The sequence below is a fragment of the Urocampus carinirostris genome, chromosome 7 (assembly GCF_059441175.1).
Source record: "Urocampus carinirostris isolate Australia breed hairy pipefish chromosome 7, RoL_Ucar_1.0, whole genome shotgun sequence".
Classification (NCBI taxonomy): domain Eukaryota; kingdom Metazoa; phylum Chordata; class Actinopteri; order Syngnathiformes; family Syngnathidae; genus Urocampus; species Urocampus carinirostris.
This window is the reverse complement of record NC_142355.1, coordinates 12,627,648-12,649,951: the sequence shown is the minus strand read 5'-3', so window position 1 is coordinate 12,649,951 and position 22,304 is coordinate 12,627,648. Positions and strand designations below refer to the sequence as shown.

Genomic DNA, 22,304 nt, shown 5'->3' with positions numbered 1-22,304 from the left:
CAGGGAAAGCACCGAATTCTAACCACCAAGCCACTAAAGGGTCATATATGACATATGAGAAGTCATTAGGTCTTATTTCATTAAAACACTACTTTTAGTCAATGTACCATATACGAATGTTAGAAAATGGAGAAAGAGAAACGGATAAAAATCAAGGGAGTATAGAGATGGAAGGGGATCGAGTGAGAGAGGTAAAGTGAGATAGTCACTTTATATTGTTTTACTGCTGACTTTTGTTGTGAACAAACTATTTGATGTGCTGTTGCCTATTTCTACTTGACCAGTTGTCGCAGGTTGTATGAGTTTTTTTTAATCATTTTATTTTACACTGCAGTGTTAAACAACACCCTATATTGTTTAACTGTTTACTTTTGTTGTGTAAAAATACTTGAAGTGCAGTAGCGTATGTCTATTTGAGCAGTTGTCTGACTAGAGATTGTGATGTATTCTATAGAACTAAACTCACTTTATATTGTTTTACAATTGAATTAAGTTGTCAAAAAATACTCTAGGCTATGTCTACTTGACCAGTGGTCTCAGGTTGTGAGAGTTAGATTTAATTTACTAAACTTTATATTGTTTACTGTTGATTGTTATTTTATGATATTGTTTATTGCTGATTTTGTTGCAAACTGTTGCTGGTGAGGTGCAATGCATATTGCAAGGTTCTATATCACAACTACCTGTCCGTTTTCCTCTATTCAACTGCTCAGGAAACTTCAAATTCTTTGACAAAGAAACATTTTTTTCAAATGAAGGGAAATAGCTATTTTACCTGGTAACTAATTACTTTGACTATAGAGTAACTCAGTTACTAACTCAGTTATTTTTTGGAAGACGTAGTAACTATAACTAATACCTTTTTTAAAATAGCGTCCCCAACACTGCTCATAAAAAGAGCCACATCTGGTTCGTGAGCCATACATTCCCAACCTCTGACTTAGACTAAAGGAAAGACAAAAAGGGTTTAAAACAAGACTTGGGTCAGCACGAAAGCTGTAGAGGCCAGAATAAAAATAGCAGAGGGTTTGATATTTTATAACATCCTTGAAATCAAGTGAAATAAAAATATGATCCTCTTCAAAGCAAAAATATGTGGTTTAAAAATTTAATGGAAATTGCGTTATGGGCTTTTGGCAGAACATTTCCTCAGTCGTAGCAACAGTTTCACGGTTACTTGTGCTCACAACACTGCATGTGATGATGAGCTAGATGAGCTTTCACACTAGTCTTCCTGATGCTCCACACAAAACCTAGGACAAGATTCTGTCATGTACTTTTTCACAAATGCAAGAAATAAGGAGCAAAAGCTTTTAAACGAGTCAAGTTTTAGAAAAGGTCAAATGGGGTTGCCGCTCTCACATTGTGTGGAGAATATATGATTGAAAAGCGCCTGACTTGACTTTGCCAAGCATTTTCTTTTAGAAAAGTCAACCATAGAGTCCATTATCTGCAGCACTTATCCTCAGTAGGGCCACGGGGGTTGGAGCCCATCCCAGCTTTCTTCGGGCAGTGGGCAGGGGACACCCTGAACTCGTTGCCAGCCAGTCACAGGGCACACAGAGACAGACAACCGATTCGCTCATTCACGCCTAGGGACAATTTGGACCGGCTAATTAACCGGACATGCATGTTTTTTGGAATGTGGGAGGAAATTGCAGTGCCCAGGGGAAACCCACGCAAGCACGGGGAGAACATGCAAACTCTGCACAGGGGAGGCAACGGAAGATGGAATCAAACCCTGGACCTTAGAACTGTGCCGCAGACATGTTAATCACTCCGCTGCTATGGCAGACAATTTTAAGCATTATGACTATCCTTTTAGGGTTCACAGAATATTGTATTTTTAGTCAACATGAGGCAAAACTGAGTTGATTTTTGTAAAAAATGACAGCTTTTTATTAGGATACCAGATACAGGGTTTGTACGGGTGTTTTAAATCTTTTAAAATACTTGAATTTTAATGTTGTATTTTCAGGGATTAGATAGTGCTTGAATTTTAGGTTAAGTGTTTGTTAATGCTCGAAATGATTGCCCTGCTTCTCAACAAGTATGCTTAAAAATGACACCAACACTCCTCTCTGGTGACTTCACTTTGCCATTGCGTTTCTTCTTCCTTCATGATCAACAGCCAGGCATTAGTTTTGTCCTATGAATCGTCATCGCCCACTATGGGTCGCATCAAAAAAGACATGTGCATGCTACACCGTAACAAGGCACTTTGAAATGTGTGTTTGTGCTAGGATAATGTAACAATTATACACATTTATGATGGGCCATGCAAATAATTAAGGTAGTGTTTGCCAGTGGTAAATTGTAATGGGAATTGTTAATGTAAGCTACATATTTCGCCACTTAAACCAACACCTATGTAGGGAGGGATTTGTCCCAAAAATATTTACACAAGTCACACTGGGTATTTGTATATTGTATTCTTTTTGCTTTATTATTGTATTGTTCTCAGCTCAGGGATGCTGCTGGAAATGTGAATTTCCCTTCGGGGATGAATAAAGTATCTATCTATCTATCTATCTATCTATCTATCTATCTATCTATCTATCTATCTATCTATCTATCTATCTATCTATCTATCTATCTATCTATCTATCTATCTATCTATCTATCTATCTATCTATCTATCTATCTATCTATCTATCTATCTATCTATCTATCTATCTATCTATCTATCTATCTATCTATCTATCTATCTATCTATCTATCTATCTATCTATCTATCGTTCAGATCAACGAATATACTCTCGATTTACCCAAGATCTAAAAATGATATGTCTTAATAAATGCACTTTTAAGATTAAGAATCACATATGAAATTGCATTTTTGGATTATTAAAATACATGTTTCATACTGTATTTGCTTTGAAAGTCCATAAAAAGTGCTTAAATTTGTCCATGAATAAGCTGTACAAACCTTAAAGACAGAGTAGCATTTTATAAGTATTTTTTTATGCAAGTTATACCTAAAACATATAATCAGTTCTCTTCATTTCACAAATATACTAACAAATTTGAAGTTGTAATTTATTTTTATGTTTAATCATTTCTAAAAACATCACTATTTTTGGGAATTATTTTGTACCCTCTGACAGCAAGACAAACATACAAAAAAACGAAGAAAAGAAAAAAGGTAAAAAGTAGCAAAAAACACAAAAAGTAGACCATCGCCAACCCAATTGCCCAACGCAAACAAGTTGAGCACCTCGGCACCCAAAAATGGTAATGCTTTTGTCCCTCCATATGAAACGGGACACAAGAAAGCGGCCATGTCACACGGGTCACAACACACTCTTCTGTACAACAGCAGGTTTACCCCTGCCGTATCATACAGGTGCCCTGGCCATCCCTTAGAACACGTCCAATATACTTTCACAACACCTCTCCACTCATTCCTATCACCAACAAGAGCTCCAGCTTCCACTATATTTAGACTTCTTTCCCGCAGTGCACTCATAACACTATCCATCCACGTCAATCACGACCTTCCTCTTGGTCTCCTTCCATTTACTTCTGCTCTGTAGATCCTCTTCAACATTCGCTCCTCATCCATCCTCTCCATGTGTTCAAACCAACCAAGTACTCTCTCATCCACACGCTTGCTCAGTTCCACTACTTCTCCAGTTGTCTCTCACAATTCATTTTCTCAATCTATCCAATCTTGTCACTCCTAACATACTGCTCAAACACTTCATCTCAAAAACATTTAATTTCCTTATCAAATCTGCATTCAGGCTCCAAGTCTCTGCACTAAACACAGTGAGCACAATCACACTCTAGTACAGTCCTCTCTTAACATCCATACTCATATTCTTGTTATTCATCACTCTCCTTAGAGCACCCAAAACCTTGCTTCCATGATCACTCTGTGCAATACATTGCACTTTATTCCACCAAGTGCAGGCACATCACAACCCAAGTACCTAAAGCTCTCAACTTCTTCCTGCACCTGTCCATGCAACCTTATTTCCAACGCCATGCCCACTCCATCACGTGAACACTTCATCACCTTACTCATCCCAACATTGACACATAACTTACACCTATCACACACTGTTCCAAACTTTTCAATTTTTCCTCAGAATCAGCCACAAGTGCAGTGTCATCTGCAAACAACTGACTTACCTGCCACACCGTTCCACTGTTATTCATCATCTCTACACCTCTGCCAAATACTCTTGCACTCACCTCTCTCACCACGCCATCCATGTACACATTAAACAGCCATGGTGACATCACACACCCCTGTCTCACACCAGTCAACACAGGGAACCACGCACTTGTCTCACTCAATACTCTTACACATTCTCTACTGTTCAGATAAAAAATCTTCAATGCTTCCAACAAATTTCCAACCACATTTATTACCATCACCTGCCACAACGCCTCTCCATCGACTCTTTCATACACCTTTTCCAAGTCCATAAAAGCCAAACAAACATCCTTACCTTTTGCCAAATATTTCTCACACACCTGTCTTACTGCAAACATTCTTTCCACACCATTTCCTTTCATCTTTCTTTCACTCAAGGCTAACACATAAACCTTCCTTTAAGTCACTTGACTTGACACCTGCAAAGGAAATTGCATCGGATACCAGTTTGTTATTTTGACTTTATTGCGCTCTGTTGTTTGCTATTATGACTATTATCAACTGTTTACACCATAGTCACTTTCAGTCAATCATGTTGCTGTTCTTTGCTTGCTTACCTTGTTTGGATGTTTAGGAATTTGGGTTGGCCATGGTCAAATAGTTTAGTGTTTTGCTACTTTTTCCGTTTTTCTTTTCTTTTTAGATAGAATGATAGATAGATAGTGTATTGTTAACAATATTGACTTGAATAATAAGCAAAAATCTAACCATTGTGTATGTTTTAAAATCCTTGTATGTCGAAAAATGTGCATTTATTTTACATCAAATGAGCATAGACTCAAAGGGAGATGAAATAACCGTCCCCCATCTTGCTGCTTAGGGTACCCTCAATATCCAAAAATCTTGTACAAGGCTAGGCAACAAATGAGAAAAATGATTGTGCGGTCTGGTCACTTTAAGACTCTGTTGTTTATACTTTTTCATTTGCCTGTTAGCACTCATTTTCGGTTACACTACACCATACAGTGACAAATAATACTGTCTCTTTAAATGCTTCAGTGACTGCCCACAAACAATTGCAAGGAACTGAGATTAAACAGTAATGCATATTGAATTTCCCATTTGTATGTGTTTTTCCCCAACTTATAGATTTCTCCTGAAGTTGTACACCAATCATCAGTGTCCTTGTATTCTGTGTTTGCAGGGCAAGCATTGTTCAAAAGAAAATCATCTATTTCCAAGATGAAGGCTCTCTGACCATCCGGCTATGCGAGAAAGGTAATGACAGCTGTCCAATATGATCATCATCTTCCCCGATTCTTGCTGCTCATATGTTGGCCGTTGAAAATGGAGAATATCATTATATTTAATAAACACTGTGTTTACCAAGTTTTCTGTTCCGTTATTTCAAAAGTATTTAAAGTGAGACCGAGAGAAAAGCCTAGAGGACATCTTTTAGGATTGTGTCTTGCAATATTCTCCTTGCAATATTCTTTTGTGTTTTGGCACAGAGACACATTTCAGGCTTTTGGGTTGCTGGGGATTTGCTGTTCCTCCTTTCCTTTTCATCTTTGTTCATCTGTGCAGCAAATCCATACCAGAATTGTAACAATGCTGCCAGCCTGTTTTGACAATTTCTTTGACCTTCTCCTTTGAAAAAAAAAAAAAAAAAATAATGCTGTGATGAACCGCTGTAACCTTTTTCTGACGTAACCGTACCTGTCAACCTGTACGTTTTTGCCGTACAAAGTACGTTTGTTATGCATATTAAGACGTGTACGACGTGCAAGAAAATCTGTACGGAAAAACGCAAAGTTGTCAATTATGGGTACCATCCGGTAAACACCGACTATCACGAAACAGCAAATCAAGTCAAAAGAGTTTGCCGCTATCTCGGTATTGTTTTTTTTCGTTGCTAACGAAAGGGAGTGGTTTGATGCTACTGTGCTCATGTGTCTGCCGCCTCGGATTTCATGTGGTAGTTATGTAGTGAAAGGAAGTCCGTCTCCTTTTAGAGAACCGGCTTTTTCAGCTCAACTCATTAAAGAGAGCCGGCTCTCAAACGGCTCACTTGCTCTGATGCATTATATTACGAATCATTATGTTGTATAAAGAAGTTAAGAAAAAAAGGCAGTGTAAAAGGAGAACATGAAAAAAGACAGTGTGATTATCCCTTTAATCAGTATATTACCAACAATAATTTAATGCAGAAAATGTATTATTCTACTTAATTATATTTGCATGTATTTTTTCTTTCTATGGTGAACATCCAAGCTACTTAATTTTTGAACCTTTTTTTATAATAAACCTCATTCATGTCGAGCAACTCAGTATCTCACAACAAAAGTTTAATTAACAATATATATGATATAACGAAACACATGTGCACTATAACATGTTAAACTACATAAATAAACTTGTTTGAAAAAAAAATATGGCGTAAGATTATTTTGTATTTTGTAAGGGAAAATACGACAGTTTGTAAGCATGGAACCATGGAGGTTGACAGGTATGCGTAACTCTAAGGGTTACACATTTTTAATTTAATTACGTACGCTTTTATGTGGACAACCAACTTCATACATTTTGTTGAAAGAGTTGTTTTCTTCTCCTGTTCTACGCAAGTCCGTTGAATTTAAGTGATGAGAATGTTAAACTTCTCCCTCCCAAGGTTACTTAAGGTCATTCTGACCTTCTTATTTCGCTAATTATGATTTAAAAAAATAGGGTGCAAGCACAGTTCTCTTGCAAATACGGCTCAAAAAACGACATACGAAAAGTTTATTGATGTATTTCCCTTCAGCGTTGTGGGTATGTGTGACAGAGAAAGGAACGTGCTGTGTTGCATAGCTCCCCCCACCCCTTTCACTCACCCAATCAAATTGTTCGGTTTGTTTTGCTCGTGTTTTTGGGTGATTACTGTTTGTTGTGTAGGTTTTTCTCATAATGTGTCTCAATGAACATACATTATTTGATAAGCTTATATATAAAGGATTCTTTAGCGATGTACAGCCAAAACGTGGTCTGTTGGTTTGAGACCTCGACTGTAAACTGTAGGTAAAATTGTGCCCTTTATACACTGGACCAAACATAAGATCAGACCAGAGGAGATCAACCATGCATGCACTGTAACATACATCAAATTGTTCAAACCTCATATTGTTAGAAAACGATATAATGAAATTGTGAATATGTTTAATTGCTGTTAAAAGTGTCGATAAAAATTGTTTAAGAATTTGCAGTTTTATCATTTTCTTACCGAGCCATAAGTACTCATGAAACAAGCCATATATGGCTCGCGAGCCATAGGTTCCCAACCCCTGCACTACTTCAACGAGCGAAAAGAAAATGTGTGAACCACAGAAAGACAGGCATTTTCGCTGGGCCTTAATCAATCCAGAACAACAAAGAAAATCTACACTCAAGCTTGATTTCCGTGTACGAGGGGACGGCAATGTGCACGTTCACAATTACATGTTTTACCCAGCATCCTATTGCAAGTTAACAAACTCTACAACAGGAAGAGGTAAAACAGGATGAGCCCCCCTATCTTGCACCAGAGTAGTATGCGGGCAAAAATCCCACTGTCAAAATTCAATACATAGGTGACTATATGGTAACCAGGGTTGTGTAGGGTTACTTTAACTTGATTACTTTCAATTACTTTTGGATTACTCCAATACCAAATGTGCTAATAAAAGACAAAAGAAACTAAATATGAATACAATTATGACTCACAACACGTGGTAAGCTTTCTCTCCTGGCTTTGATCTCTTTGATCTCCGGCAAAACTAACATAAAATGCGACAGAAACAAAAAGAAAATAAATCCAAACAGCTGGCCAACATCTTTTTTTCCGTTCCATGTATTCCGTTACTCCCCAAGCCTGCACAAAATATAGCCATTTTATTCACATTTAGTTTATTTTGTCTTTTATTAGCATATTTGGTATTGGAGTAATCCAAAAGTAATTGAAAGTAATCAAGTTAAAGTACCGATGGTAACTAATAAATAAATAAACAAACGTATAATAACTAATACAATATTTGACAGGATTTTATAGTTACCTTCACATTTTATTTTGGGTCTTTTGTATTTTATTATGCATGTTTTCATACAAGAACCTGACTAAATGGATTTTCTCTCTATTTTGGAATGGTATCTCCCATTTTTTTTCAATATCATTTTCTAAGTCGATGCAATTTTGTGTGCAGAGCGTTCGCTTGGAGAGGCAACAGCAGATCCTTCCTTGGAGTGTTGTGCCTGTGGTACCGCAAAGTACAGACTCACCTTCTACGGCAACTGGTCAGAGAAAGTGCATCCTAAAGATTATCCCAGTGAGTGTAATTATCAAGAATGATGCCATCAGTTAATGCACACACATGTTGTGGGAGCAAGTTAAAACAAATATTGAAAATGACAAATCATATAGGTAATTAAGTATTTACAGTTTATATTCATGTATAAGGCACAAAACAGGGTTCGTACGGATGTTTGAAATACTTGAAAATGCTTGAATTTTGTGTTTGAATAGCTCTTGTATTTGGGCAAAAGTGCTTGTAAATACTCTAAATGGCTGCCTTGTTTCTAAACAAGTCTGCTTAAAAATGACGCTGACACTGTTCTCTGGTAGCTTTGCATTACCATTTGTTCTTCCCTCGTGATTAACTGCAGCTAGTATTAGTTTGTACAGAATTGCATCATCGCTGCCTACAGTTAGCACCCAAGAGGACAGGTGCATGCTACACCTAAATAGGGCACTATGAAATGTTTATTTGTTCAAGGATCGTGTATAAATGTATTTTACTATTATTATTATTATATATAATTAATTTTGGGCCATGCAAAAAATTAGATTTTCCCAATAATAAATTGTAAAGAGAAGAACTTCCTGCAACTGAAAATGTAAGCTAGATAACTTATTACTGTCCTTTTTACCCAACACCTATGTGGGGATAGATTTGTCTAAAAAATTGTTTACACACTTTATTGTTCAAATCCAAAAATATATTCGCGATTTTATCAAGAACTGCAGATCATATGTCTTAATAAATGCACAAGCAAGATCAAAAAACGCATAACTAAGTAAATCAGATATATTTGTGGTTTTGCAAAGTAAATGATTCACACCAGATTCATTTGCTTTACAAACCCTGCAAAAAAAGAACACTATTTTTTTTGTGGTTCTTGCACAAGGTTTTTCCATTTTTAGGCAATGATTTATCAATCAAAAACAATCGCTGACCACAATCGCAACTTATTGGATGCAACCGGAATCAAACGTAGATCGCGGCGGTGAGTAAGCCGAATCCTAACAACTGGACCACCAGTGATACAGTTGACATACAAAAAGGAATTAGTCACATTATCCCACTTGTTTACAGTGCTTTACGTCTCTGGTGCCGTGACTAAAAATAGTGTGGTGATGAGATGAAAACCGATGCCTTTTCATGCATGGTCCAGTGGTTAGGATTCAGCAAGCTCACAGCCGCGACCCGGGTTCCATTCCTATTGCCTTCAGACGAAAAAGTTAAACAAAATTTGATACCGATTTTTAAAAAATAAATAAATAGGGGTGCTTGTTATACACAAATACGGTAGATAAGTATTGCCCTCTTTTTACTTCCTTTTGCACAGAACGAGCCAACCACTGGTCTGCACTAATCGGCGCATCTCACTCCCGAAGTTATGTGCTTTGGGAGTATGGGGGTTACGCCAGTGAGGGGGTCCGACAAGTTGCTGAATATGGCTCCCCCATTAAAATGGAAGAAGAAATTCGACAAAAGGTTAGGCACACATTTGGAAGAAATTCTTAGGAATTGTACTGAATTGTCTTCAAACATATTTTTTCTATTCTAAGTAAGTCGATAAGGGAGGTATTGATATGGATTTATTAATATATTTTTAGGTCAGATATTTGACTGAGTCCACTTGTGTATTGTTACTGAAGTATTTGTTTCCATTGAATATATTAGCGGGAGTTTACTTGCCGTGGAACCAAAAATTGGCACTCTTAGGTTTTTTTTAAGCTGTACCCTGTCCCATTACTGATGACTTGATTATTCCCAATTGTTTTTAAACCAGGATAAAAGGACTTATTAATGCAATAACTGATCAGTCAAAAAATGTCCCTGACCAAAATCGCAAAACATTGTATGTAATGGGAATCGGAATGGGGGATGGGGGGGATTTTTAAGGGTTATTGATCTATCTTCGTTATTCATTAGCCATTATTGATTATCGGTCAGTTCATAATACGCTACAAGGGGTTTGTAAGGTTTATTGTTCTATTTTCTTTATTAATTATCCATAATCCGTTATCGGTCAATTCATAATACGCTATAAAGCCAAAGAGCCAAGACACTTGTTCTCAGCCAAAAGGCTGAGTCAAGGTCCTAGCCTCAAAGCCATGCTGCGTTCAAGCGCTGAGAGCTAACCACAAGACCACTAGTGAAGCAGACGACATGATAAGGAATCTGATTTGATCTCGTCAATTCACTATTTATACTCACGGTGCCAGAAAAAAATGTTAGAGAATGGAAAAAAACAGAAAGTCATTGATGACGAATAAGACTTTTTCCATAATATATATCTCAATTCTCTAACATTCGTTTCTGGCAGCACGAGTAAAAATAGTCGGATGATGAGAACAATTTAAAAGCCTTTTCATATTTCATCTCCATCACTGCCAAGTTTGGCTAAATTAAACTATTTTGTTCTCAATAAGTGCTCAGAAGTGCGTTCAGCACACTGAGGAAAGGTTGTTACAATCTAGTTTACATGGATCTCAAAAGAAGCAGTTAAAAAAAAAACTATTATACTGCTGTAGATGTCACTGGCTTCTGCACTGGCAACAAAATCAATTTATGCTCAACTCCAGCAAAAGAGCAAGATCGGGTACAAGTGTTCCAATCAGTGATATGTTTGAAATTGAAAAGTTAAAGCAACTATGTTTTTCATGAAACCAGGGTTCCCGCGGATCTTTGAAAAGTCTTCAAAGGCATTGAATTCATTATTATAAAAACGAGGCATTAAACAGCATTAAAATGGCCAATTTTTGAAAGTCTTAAATATCCAACCACATAAGATTCATATTTGTTTAAACTAAAAAGCGTTAGTAAAAAAGACACCTTTCATGTATCATGATAAAAATGCTTCATGACTATCACACAAAACTTCTTAGAATTTGTAGTTTTTTGCCAGCTTTGACTGAGAATCCTTGTTGTACTGTAAACATCAGTTTTATTTAAGTTTTATTTCCTTTTTTTCAGATGGAAATTTTTTAACTAGGCCATAATGTAATTAAAAGAAAAAAATTGGGGGTTTAAATATCCCTTTAATTCATGTGGTGTTTTTTTCTTTTTTTTTCTTTGTTTTAATTGTGTTTTTGTCAAGTTTGTCTCAAATCAAAGGCATTAAAACACTTAAAAAGTCTTGAATTCAACTTGCCTTAAGCTGTAGGAGCCCTGGAAACATGACTGTAATTACCTGAGACTTGATAGGTCATGGTTTGTTTCTAGTATAATAAACTCTTTTATCAAAAGACCTTTAAGCTTGCTGCATTAACCCACATGCTTTCTGGGTACATTTTGATATTGATGTTGATTTTTGGGGTCCACTTACAGTTGGGTCATTGTGCCGTACCCAAGTATGCTTAGTGCTAAAGTTTCTAATCCGGAGGTAGTGTACAATTTTCCCGTGCCTGAGCACAGCACGGACCTTAGTTGGGCATCAAACAATTGAGAGTAGTCAGAGCACAAAACATAACCGTGACGTTACATACAGGTATGTATGTGTGTGTGATCTATAAAGCAAGTAACTAGAACTGAGGCAAAAAACGTTTCTCCTGCCGTGTTTTAAAGTTGGCGCTTCAAAATGCTGCTGACCCAACATATTAACCACCCACCTATAATGTTGTCTTCATATTTTTGCGAAAATTAACGTTATGACGTATATATCGGAGGCAACTGGGCCCAGGCTTAGTTTGGGAGAGCACCCTTAAACGTCTTATTACCATATTACAGTCAACCCACCACTCTTATGCATTTTTTCAGTCAGATGTACTGTGTGAAGTTGATAATGCATCGTTGCAAATGAATATTCTACTCTTACTGGTTGTGTTTGAATTGGAGAAGTGTTATCTCACCTCACTTGTTTAATATATCCTTTGTGGTTTCAGTCCATTGTGTCTTGCACAGGGGAATCAATCACTGGAATAGTGCCTATTACAATAAGGCATATCCCGACATCACATTCAATTTGTCTGGAATCCTTAAACAATAGAAGACAGAATGAGGTTGGCAATCTCTCTCTACGTGAATTCAACTGACTCTTTGTTTTTCCTTTCTGGTTAGGGTGATGAGGTTCTGACTGTCATTAAAACAAAAGCTCAATGGCCTGCATGGCAGCCACTCAACTTGTAAGTATTCAACTTTTTCACAAAAGGTATTCATATTTTGTCAGTCTTTTATTTATAATTAACATGCACAACAGAAATTATCGGGTGACTAAATGCTGTGATAACTATTGATCACCCTTTGTTTTTTCTTTCCTCACCAAAATATAATTATAAAAAGTGAATGTTAGTCCATCAGCTTTCGAAATCACAAAGACTGCTAGGACTGTTGAGGCAAGCAGGACTACCACCAGGAATTGTATTTTCCACTGAACAGAAAAATCCCTGAAAACATGAAACGTGAAAAATTATGTATAAAACTGCAAATGTAACTCTGGTTGATCTCTGCACACACCTGGTGCCAACCAAATGCAAGGTCACCAGTATTTTGCCTTTGCAACAAGTGTGCAAGGGCACTTTTTGAAGGAAAACGGCACAGTGGCAATGAAATCAAGTAACAAACTAAGACGCATTGCACGGAGGAAAACGGAAAAGTTACATTTTCCAAATTGCATTTACGCTAAATACAAACACTTGGGTGACGTCTGATAAACATTTATGACACCCTTCTAGTGAAGAAATTAGTCAGTGTTTTTGCCAACATGTATTACAAAAGAGAAGAAAAACGGGAGGTACTTTTCTGTACTATTTACTATGTATTGAAAAAGTTGAAATAGTGTAAATATTTAAACTTTTTCAACCACAAATCAAGTCAATTTATACTGCCCACCCGAATTGACAGCAGTGGAAGTTATCCATCAAAAACGCTACATTTTTCTTTAGGTATCATCAGAGTCACAGTGTTCTCGTTTGCCCGCGTCCCTGCTTCCTAGACGCATTATTTTTGCTGGGGACGCATCGTGTCAAATCAATGTGCGTCCCTGAGACGCAACTTTTATTGACACGAAATCGTCATTATCATTTTCTAACAAAGATTTACCGCACTCCAAACCTTTCATGAGGCAGATCCGCCATTGTTGTTTTGGTCTCGCGGTTCGAGTTTTCGTCTGCAGGCCGATCTTCAGTTCAAGTTGTGTAGTGAAATTCCGTTTCTTTTCAGCGAACCGGCTTTTTCGGCTCAACTCATTAAAGGGAGCCGGCTCTGAAACGGCTCACTTCCTTTGATGCATTATATTACGAATGATTATGTTGTATAAAGAAGTTAAGAAAAAAAGGAAGTATAAAAGGAGAAAATGAAAAAAGGCAGGTTTGTGGTGATCCCTTTTAATCAGTATATTACCAACAATAATTTAATGCGGAAATAGAATTAATAATTTGAATAAGAAAATGTCTTATTCTACTTAATTATATTTGCATGTATTTTTTCTTTTTTAGGTGAACGTCCAAGCGACTTCATTTTTTTAACTTTTTTAAATAATAAACCTCATTCATGTCGAGCAACTCAGTGTCTCACAACAAAATGTTCATTAACAATATATATGATATTAGGAAACACATGTACAATATAACATGTTAAACTACATAAATAAACATGTTTGGAAAAACAAAAGATTTTTTTATATTTTGTAAGGAAAAATATGTTTGTAAGGGCATGGAGCACACTAAATTTTGGGGACCCATAGATCTCTGTTGGGACTCATAGATTTTTGAGCATGCGAGTCCCCGGGACCCATCACTTTTCAGAGGTAAAATGAACACTGGAGTCATTGTCAGGTGGTTGGAGTTCCCTTTCATCCTCGAGAAACAATGACAAGTGAATGCAACTGAGTCCGTTACTGGGAAAACCGCCAATGACAACAAAACAAAAAGATGTCTCCCATCTGTCTTGCAATCTGGCACTATTGTCTACAGTATGATTGCTCTGGCACTGTCACCTAGAAATATAGGGCTCGCATTTTACGTCCCTCATTCAAGTTTTCTCCCGGGGCAGTAGTAAATATGTGCTCATCTTCGTAATCACTATCTGACTCCCTAGATAGTCACTATTTTGAATGGTCACGTTCTCTGAAACATGATGTTCTGTAGCCAAAAGCGTCCACACCAAATAACTCAACTGTGGGCATCAGGTGTGCGCCAAGTTTTACACACAAAAAGAAATGTGAAAAACAAAGCGTTGAATTTAGGTTTTTTTTTTTAGGGTTTCTTCTGCAATTCCAAAAATATGACGAATATGATGAATATAGTCGGAATAACTCAAGCAGAACCCATTAACACTGATATAGAAATTGACCCCAAATTGGGATTTTTGTTTTGGCAACAAGAGCAAGAAGCAGCATCAAAAAAATAAAAAAGGAAAATGTCACCTAGTGAAGTCAAGTCACATTTATTTTTATAGCCCTTATTCACACAAATGTCTCAAAGGACTGCACAGGATTACAATGACACCATCGTCTGATCTTAAACCAACATGTGGGCAAGGAAAAACTCAAAACCTCAGTGTGAGGAAAAAAGAAAACTTGAGAAGGGGCCTCACAAGTGGTAATCCCAATTCCAGGATGACCAGGGTGGAATAGATTTAGCATTGGGTAACAGTACACAAACATAGTAAACATCAATAAAAGAACACTAGGTAACATGTTGAAATTTGTCCGGAAAGTGCATAACAGCAACGAAGCCTCAAGCCTGTAAACTAGTCCAAAATGTCCATAACAGCAACGACACAGCTTCCCGTCTCTGCAGGCTGGTCGATGCAAAGCCTCACTTAATTTAATTTCAATAATATATGGCTTTTTTGTTGTCAGTCAATTTAAGGTTGTTATTTTATGATAGAGACTTCTAATGATTTGAGAGACAAACATATTCTGGTTGGAGTAAGACACATGTTGCTTTTGTTTGTTTGTTTTCTTTTCCTCCTTGAATTTCTTCCCGTTTATCCCCAGACGAGCTGCCCCATCGGCTGAGTTCTCTGTGGACCAGAATCGCCACCTGATGTCTTTCCTCACCATGCTGGGGCCCAGTCCCGACTGGAACGTGGGTCTGTCTGGAGAGGACTTATGTACCAAAGAGTGCGGCTGGGTCCAGCGGCTGGTGACCGACCTTATTCCTTGGGATGCCGGCACCGACGGTGGTATCACATACGAAGTAATTTCACTTCCTCTACTTGCCATTACTTGCATATTGTAGAACCGTCAACATATAATTTTCTAGTAATTTGATTAGGGAGCCAAATGCATTTCACAAGTCCCAGGAGGGCCGCCCTGGACGTCGACAAGAAGCCGACTTAGAACTGGTTCGGATCAGGAAATTTGACTGTGTAGTTAAAATAAAAAGCATTGCAAAGAGCGGGTGGCGACGCAATGCGATTGCTGCTCAGTGCTCTGAATGTCAAGGTGAAGAAATTCAATGACGGTAGCAGAAACAATGATGCGGTAGCCAAGAGCCTTGCATCTAATTACTGACGAAATGAATGGGTGAACAAAATTCCCACTGTCCGTATGGCGTAAGATCAGGATCTTCACAGAAATAGGGGAAAATTTAGTGAAGAAAAGTAACAGATTGTGCTGCGATTAAGGCACTGTGGCATGCTGTCAATCTTGATCAAACAGAGCAGCAGTCAATATTAATTTAATAGGCATTAACATACGCACGGAGAGCAACAGAAACATTCTCAAAATAAATCTCAATGTACTGTACTGACCAAAATTCAGAAGCCAGATTAGATTTTTTTATGTAGTAGTAACAATACTTTACTCTCTATCGCTTTGTAATTTGAGCAAGGAATAGGAGATCATATGATCATGCGACTGATAATGCGACGCTACATATAAAAATCAAGTCGGCACAGATATTGCTCTGTTCGTAAGCGTTGTATATAATTTTTCTCCAAATAAAATATGAAAGTCTACAGTTAAAGCATGTTGTGTTCTTTTCATTACAAATCCATTATGTGGGTGTTTTGAGTCCAAAAAACGAGAACTAAGTGTACTCAATTTCCTTCAATGAAGAGATCGCAATGTAATTTTATGCATGAGTTGACTTCTTCCACATATAATTATCATCAGGAATGCCTTGTAATAATAGGTACACACATAATAAGTCTGCCTCTATCCTCTTCAGAAATGAATGATGACACACCTTAATCAATGCAGACCAGGGGTCTTAAACCCATTTTTCTTGGGACCCCTTGGAAAATGGTCTCAGTGAGGTTGAGCCAAATTGTGTTTTCCACAATAAAATATCCGATAAAAACGTTCTACTATTCTCTAATATATTTTTGAATTTTTTTTTTACAAAATAATATTCAAAAATAAAAATATACTTCAAAAATGTGTTAATAAATCATAATAATTGATTCCGTAATTTGTGTGGGTAGCACTTACATTAGACTTTCTTATCATCCAGGGGGATCTCAATTACCACTCGGGCCAAGTTTTGGACCCCTTATATAGACTAGCTAGCATTTAACACCTGGATCTTTTATTTAGTAGACTGAGAGTGATTGCTCGACCAATGTTTTACAATATTGTACCGTCAAGATTCATTGTTTAAATGTAAAAAAAACTCGCAGCTTAAGGTAAACCACAAACAATTGCATACTAAGGGCCTGGTCACACAGCCGTTTGCGTCTGTATCGAGGCTGAATCACGGCCAGAAATTTCTGCCTGTGAAGCGGACGCTATTGGACGCTTTGAGATCGCCATACAGACGAGATACAGCAGTGCTTTACACGCGGTGGGAAATTCACACGCGGTTGGCAGCGCGAAAAAGTTTTGCGCTGCTCAAAACTTTAGGGCCCGGTCACACAGCCTTTCACGGGCGTATCGAGGCTGAATCACGGCCAGAATATTCTGCTCGTGAAGCAGACGCTGTTGGACGCTTTGAGATCGCCATATAGACGAGATACAGCAGTGCTTTACTCGCGGTCGGAAATTCACACGCGGTTAACCGCGGGCGGCACACGTGGTACACACGAGGTAATGACGCGGAAATGATGCGGAACGACGTGCTATGGCCGCGGCCAGGGCGTGGTTACACGTGGGTAGGACGCGAAATTTCAGCTTGTAATCGTGGGTGGAGCACGGTCATAGCATGTTCTCGCCTGTATCGCGGTGTTATTACGTGAAATTAGCGTGTTTCTCCGCGTATATACAGCGCGATTTGCCGAGCACACGTAAGTTGTGCTCGAGACGTCAAGTGGTGAACATGGATCCCCGTCACCGTAGTGACCTCGTCTTAATCCATTTTTGTTTCTTGACATTTCTTTTCATTTCATAACAAGATGATAAAATAAAAATGAAAAACTATTACAATAACAACATATTGGCTTCTTCGGTGCCATAGCTTGAAATCTTGATCTTTACGGGACTGTGTCTTGAGCGGTTATGATTTCTACAGCCCGGTGTTATGCCGAGAAATGCATCCCTGCCGAGATTTGCATCCCCTCGCTACTACAACCACTTTTACCTCGTTTTATCTCACTTTTAGGGAATGGAATGGCGAACATATAACCAAATCCACTTCGTCTTGCATTTGTTGGGAATGTAATACAACTTAAACCATTCCGTCTTTGTTTTTGTTGTGAACGTAATCGAACGGTAATGCACACCGTATATAAATCACTTTTGAGAACTGTTATGCACTCTACCGTAAGGTTTATTATGCAGAAATAAGCTTTATGGTAGAGTGCATAACAGTTTCAATACGAGCGATTTGAATAGAAAAAGACAAAATAAACATGTTACCTTCTCAAAAGTGATTTGTATACGGCGTGCATTACCGTTCGATTACATTCACAACAAATACAAAGACGGAATGGTTTAAGTTGTATTACATTGCCAACAAATGCAAGACGAAGTGGTTTTGGTTATATGTTCGCCATTAAATTCCCTAAAAGTGATATAAAAGTGAGATAAAACGAGGTAAAAGTGGTTGTAGTAGCGAGGGGATGCAAATCTCGGCAAGGATGCATTTCTCGGCATGGATGCATTTCTCGGCATAACGCCGGCTCGGCAGCTTTTATACCCGTGGTCCACACGAGAAAATGACGCGGAAATGACGCGATGAGGAAGCAGAACAGTCGCCGGCGTGTTTTGCGGGCATACCACCGATGAACAGCGGGTTGGCCAATTTTGCGCATTTTCCATCGCGGGCAACCACGGGCAAAATTTTTTTACCCGCGATACAGACGCAAACGGCTGTGTGACCGGGCCCTAAGATAAAAATTGTGGGTTTGTTATGACCAGCAGGGGGCCAACATTTTGAGTCGTGAGCCACATTAGTTAAAAAAAAACGTGCTTAGGGGCCAGGCTTTGGACAAAAAAACATGGCCAAGTGATGTGTCTAATTGAATATGCCGATATATAGTCTTAGGTCTTATACTTCGGCAATACATGAGGGAAAAAGATAACATAAATCTTTCCGATTTTTCCCGTTTACATTAACTTGAGCAAGTATTTTTTTTCATTGTATATTTGTTTGTAAAGGGACCGTTTCATGTAATTTATTTTGAAATATTTGAAAATTATAAATGAATACATTCATTTACAAATAACAACTTTAATAAATAATTATTTAAAGCAAAACCATATAATATCGTCTGTTTTTAAGCAGTAAATGTAAATATTATCATTGAAAAACTCACAATTTAATTGGAATAGTTCAGAAGTGTTTTTAGTTGCATTAAAGTTATTAAATATCTTAATAAAATAAAACATACTTATAAAAAAAGTATAGTAAGTGTTTTGAATGTTGGCCATGAAAAATATGTTTTATGGGGGAATGCGAAGATACACTGAGGGTAAGAATGGCACTAAAACAACAGCGCATTTTATTAGTAGTACCTAGCATTATATTTTCACCAGTTTCAGTTAGTGGGCTGGATCAAGACACATGACGGGGCCGCATGTGGCCCATGGGCCGATGTTTACCCACCCCTGGTTTAGACACACATGAGTTTTAAGAAGGAAATGTTTGCTCTAGAGTACAACTCATGTCTGATCATTTCGCAGCAAACAATGACTTTATTTAATGATAGAGGTGGAATACACAAGTTGGGTTTATATTTGGAATCCAATTTTAAAAGCGTTTTTTTTTTTTAAATTTGCATCCTCTATAAATTGGTTACCGTATTTTCCGCACTATAAGGCGCACCTAAAAGTCTTAATTTTTTTCAAAGGCTGACCATGCGCCTTATAATACAGTGCGCCTTGAATATGGATCAATATTAAGTCGCAAAGTCTTTTCAACTAATACAAGCAGCCGCCGACTAGATTTTCCCCCGAATGCGAAGTAGTCCGCAGTGTATGCTGGGATTTATATACTGGCGTTTCATTGGCTAACCAATGTGTCAATCATCATTTGAATCGATCACTATTGGCCAAAGTTATTCGGAGGTACAGGGGGCGGATCTTTTTTATCATTTACAGGCTCGCATAGGCTAAAGGGGCAAAACAAAGCCTGCAAATGGCCGAAAAAGATGTGTCAATCATCAGTTGAATCGATCACTATTGGCTAAAGTTATTCGGAGGTAAAGGGGGCGGATCCGTTTTATCATTTACAGGCTCGCATAGGTTAAAGGGACAAAACAAGGCCTGCAATTGGCCGAAAAAGATGACTGTGAATAGCATGTTGGGTAAAACTACGCCATAGAGATAACAGTATTTTACTATTCTGTACTGTATTTGTAAATATTTTACTCTCCTGGATTTACTACACTCACGGATATAAGAGGACCATGGTTGCACATTATTATTGAACGCAACAACTTCGGTGAGCTACTCCGGCTATATATTTTCCCAGTCACTTGTTTCAGAGTGATATCGATGTTTCTGTGCTGGGTCTTTTTTTAAATTAAACTCAATTCCAAGTGTTTATTGTCATATGCACAGTAAAGTTGCGAGCGAAAAAGAAAATAGAAACTAAGGAATGGTTGGCATTTCTTGAATCCCAAGACTTTAAACTTCCGAATGATATTTGGAACGACGCATTTGAGTGACATCGTACGGACACCGCATCCGCACGTGTCTACGCACGTATTTGGTCCTTTGCAAGCTTTCGGAATGTTAAGGGGGTAATAAGTTGGACTGAACTATCTGACTGTTTTGTCGACGTTCCCATTGTAGCGCCTTATAATCCGGTGCGCCTTATGTATGGAAGATATAGGACCAAACGCTATTTTTCGGGGGTGCGCCCTATAACCCGGTGCGCCCTATAGTGCGGAAAATACGGTAGTTGGATCCTCAACCACTAAGGTCGTTGGGGCACTTTTTCCAGTGGTGTGTCTTGGGCAAGAAATGCCTGGTGGCACCCATCTCTCTATACAAACCCAAAATAATAACGATTTGGATTTATAACTCCTTCTGTAACTGTGCCATTTAAAACAGACAACTACTAAACTTAACATAGTTTTGAAGTACCAAGAGAGATTTGTTGATGATAAGGTTGTCTTTATAATGTTATAAAAAGAAAATAATACGGAGTGCCTCAAGGAAAACAACACCCCATGACATTGGTTATTGCTTAAAGTCAGCAATATCCATCGTTGATCCAGGTAGTGCAACCATAAATGCTGCCTATGCGTTTTTAAAAGATCCCCTGTGTATATGTGTCTGAGACAGCTTTATTGACAATAAACTTTCACGGGGCAATTTTGTGAAAAGCTCAATTTTGCACTGCAATTTAATCCCTATGTCACACGTAATATACTATATCGTTTAGACACATCGTAGTTTGAAAAACACCTACCGTATTTTCCGCACTGTAAGGCGCACCGTGTTATAAGGCGCACCTTCAATGCATGATATATTTTAAAACTTTTTCCATGCATAAGGCGCACCGCATTATAAGGCGCTATAAGTGCATGCTGGTTTAAAATCAGGTAATTGTGCAATTTTGTAATTGTAATCCTGTGCAGTCCTTTGAGACATTTTTGTGATTAAGGGCTATATAAGTAAATGTGACTTGACTTGACTTGGCTACAGTAGAGGATGTAGTTACGTTATGCAACCATTAGATGGTGCCGTGCTAAAGGGAATGTCAACAAAACAGTCAGATAGGTCAGTCGAACTTTATTAATAGATAACAAACAAGCTTTCCACAACTCCATTCACTCCCAAAATGAATAAACAGCTGTTTTATTATTTTCTCTGAGGTAAAACATTTCCGTGACCCATCTTTAACATCTTTGAACAACAGCAAGGCATAACATTTTACTTTTCCTCCATTTAGTCAACACGCAAAAAACCGTCTGATACCGTTATGGTAAATTAAACGTTAGTGCAATCGCAATATTGTGACACTCGTAATGTGCAAAAACAATAACAATAAAGCAATAACATAATAACTGTAAAATGAAAAAACGTAAACAGCTCATCCTCATGCTTCTTCCACTTCCGCAACATCGATTCATTAATGTTAAACTCTCTTGCTGCTGCTCTATTTCCGTGTTCTACTGCGTGACTGATCGCCTTGAGTTTAAACTCTGCGTCGTAAGCGTGTCTCTTAATAGGAGCCGTTTGAGGGTCTTTATACAAACGCACAAATAAAAGAGAATTGTTGTTTAATATTTCCCAGTATGCACAGCGCACTTCTTCTTCTACGCGAAAAATGGAGTCAGTGGCTGCTTCTCTTAGTTGTGAGACCCTGCAATTCAATCTTGATCCATATATAAGGCGCACCGGATTATAAGGCACATAGTCAGCTTTAAAAAAAAAAATCAGATTTTATGTGCGCCTTATAGTGCGGAAAATACGGTAGATTAAAAACAAAAAATACATAAATATTTAGTTTTTTAAATGTTTGTATACTACTATAAATAATTGATTAATAAGTGTGAAAAATAATGTAAGCATGATTAAAAAAATCGGACATAAATGTAAAAATAAGTACATTCAAAACATAGAACTA

General features: G+C 37.8%; 1 protein-coding gene across 1 annotated transcript in view; it reads left to right on the top strand.

Moving 5' to 3' along the window:
* The window catches only part of spon1b (spondin 1b), an 82,634-nt gene that overhangs the window by 44,303 nt on the left and 16,027 nt on the right, over positions 1-22,304 (top strand). Inside the window, exons 4-8 of the mRNA XM_088339777.1 lie at positions 5,310-5,383; positions 8,320-8,442; positions 9,743-9,891; positions 12,460-12,524; positions 15,341-15,542. Coding sequence (XP_088195903.1) covers positions 5,310-5,383; positions 8,320-8,442; positions 9,743-9,891; positions 12,460-12,524; positions 15,341-15,542 — 613 coding nt within the window. The remainder of the gene's footprint in view (positions 1-5,309; positions 5,384-8,319; positions 8,443-9,742; positions 9,892-12,459; positions 12,525-15,340; positions 15,543-22,304) is intronic.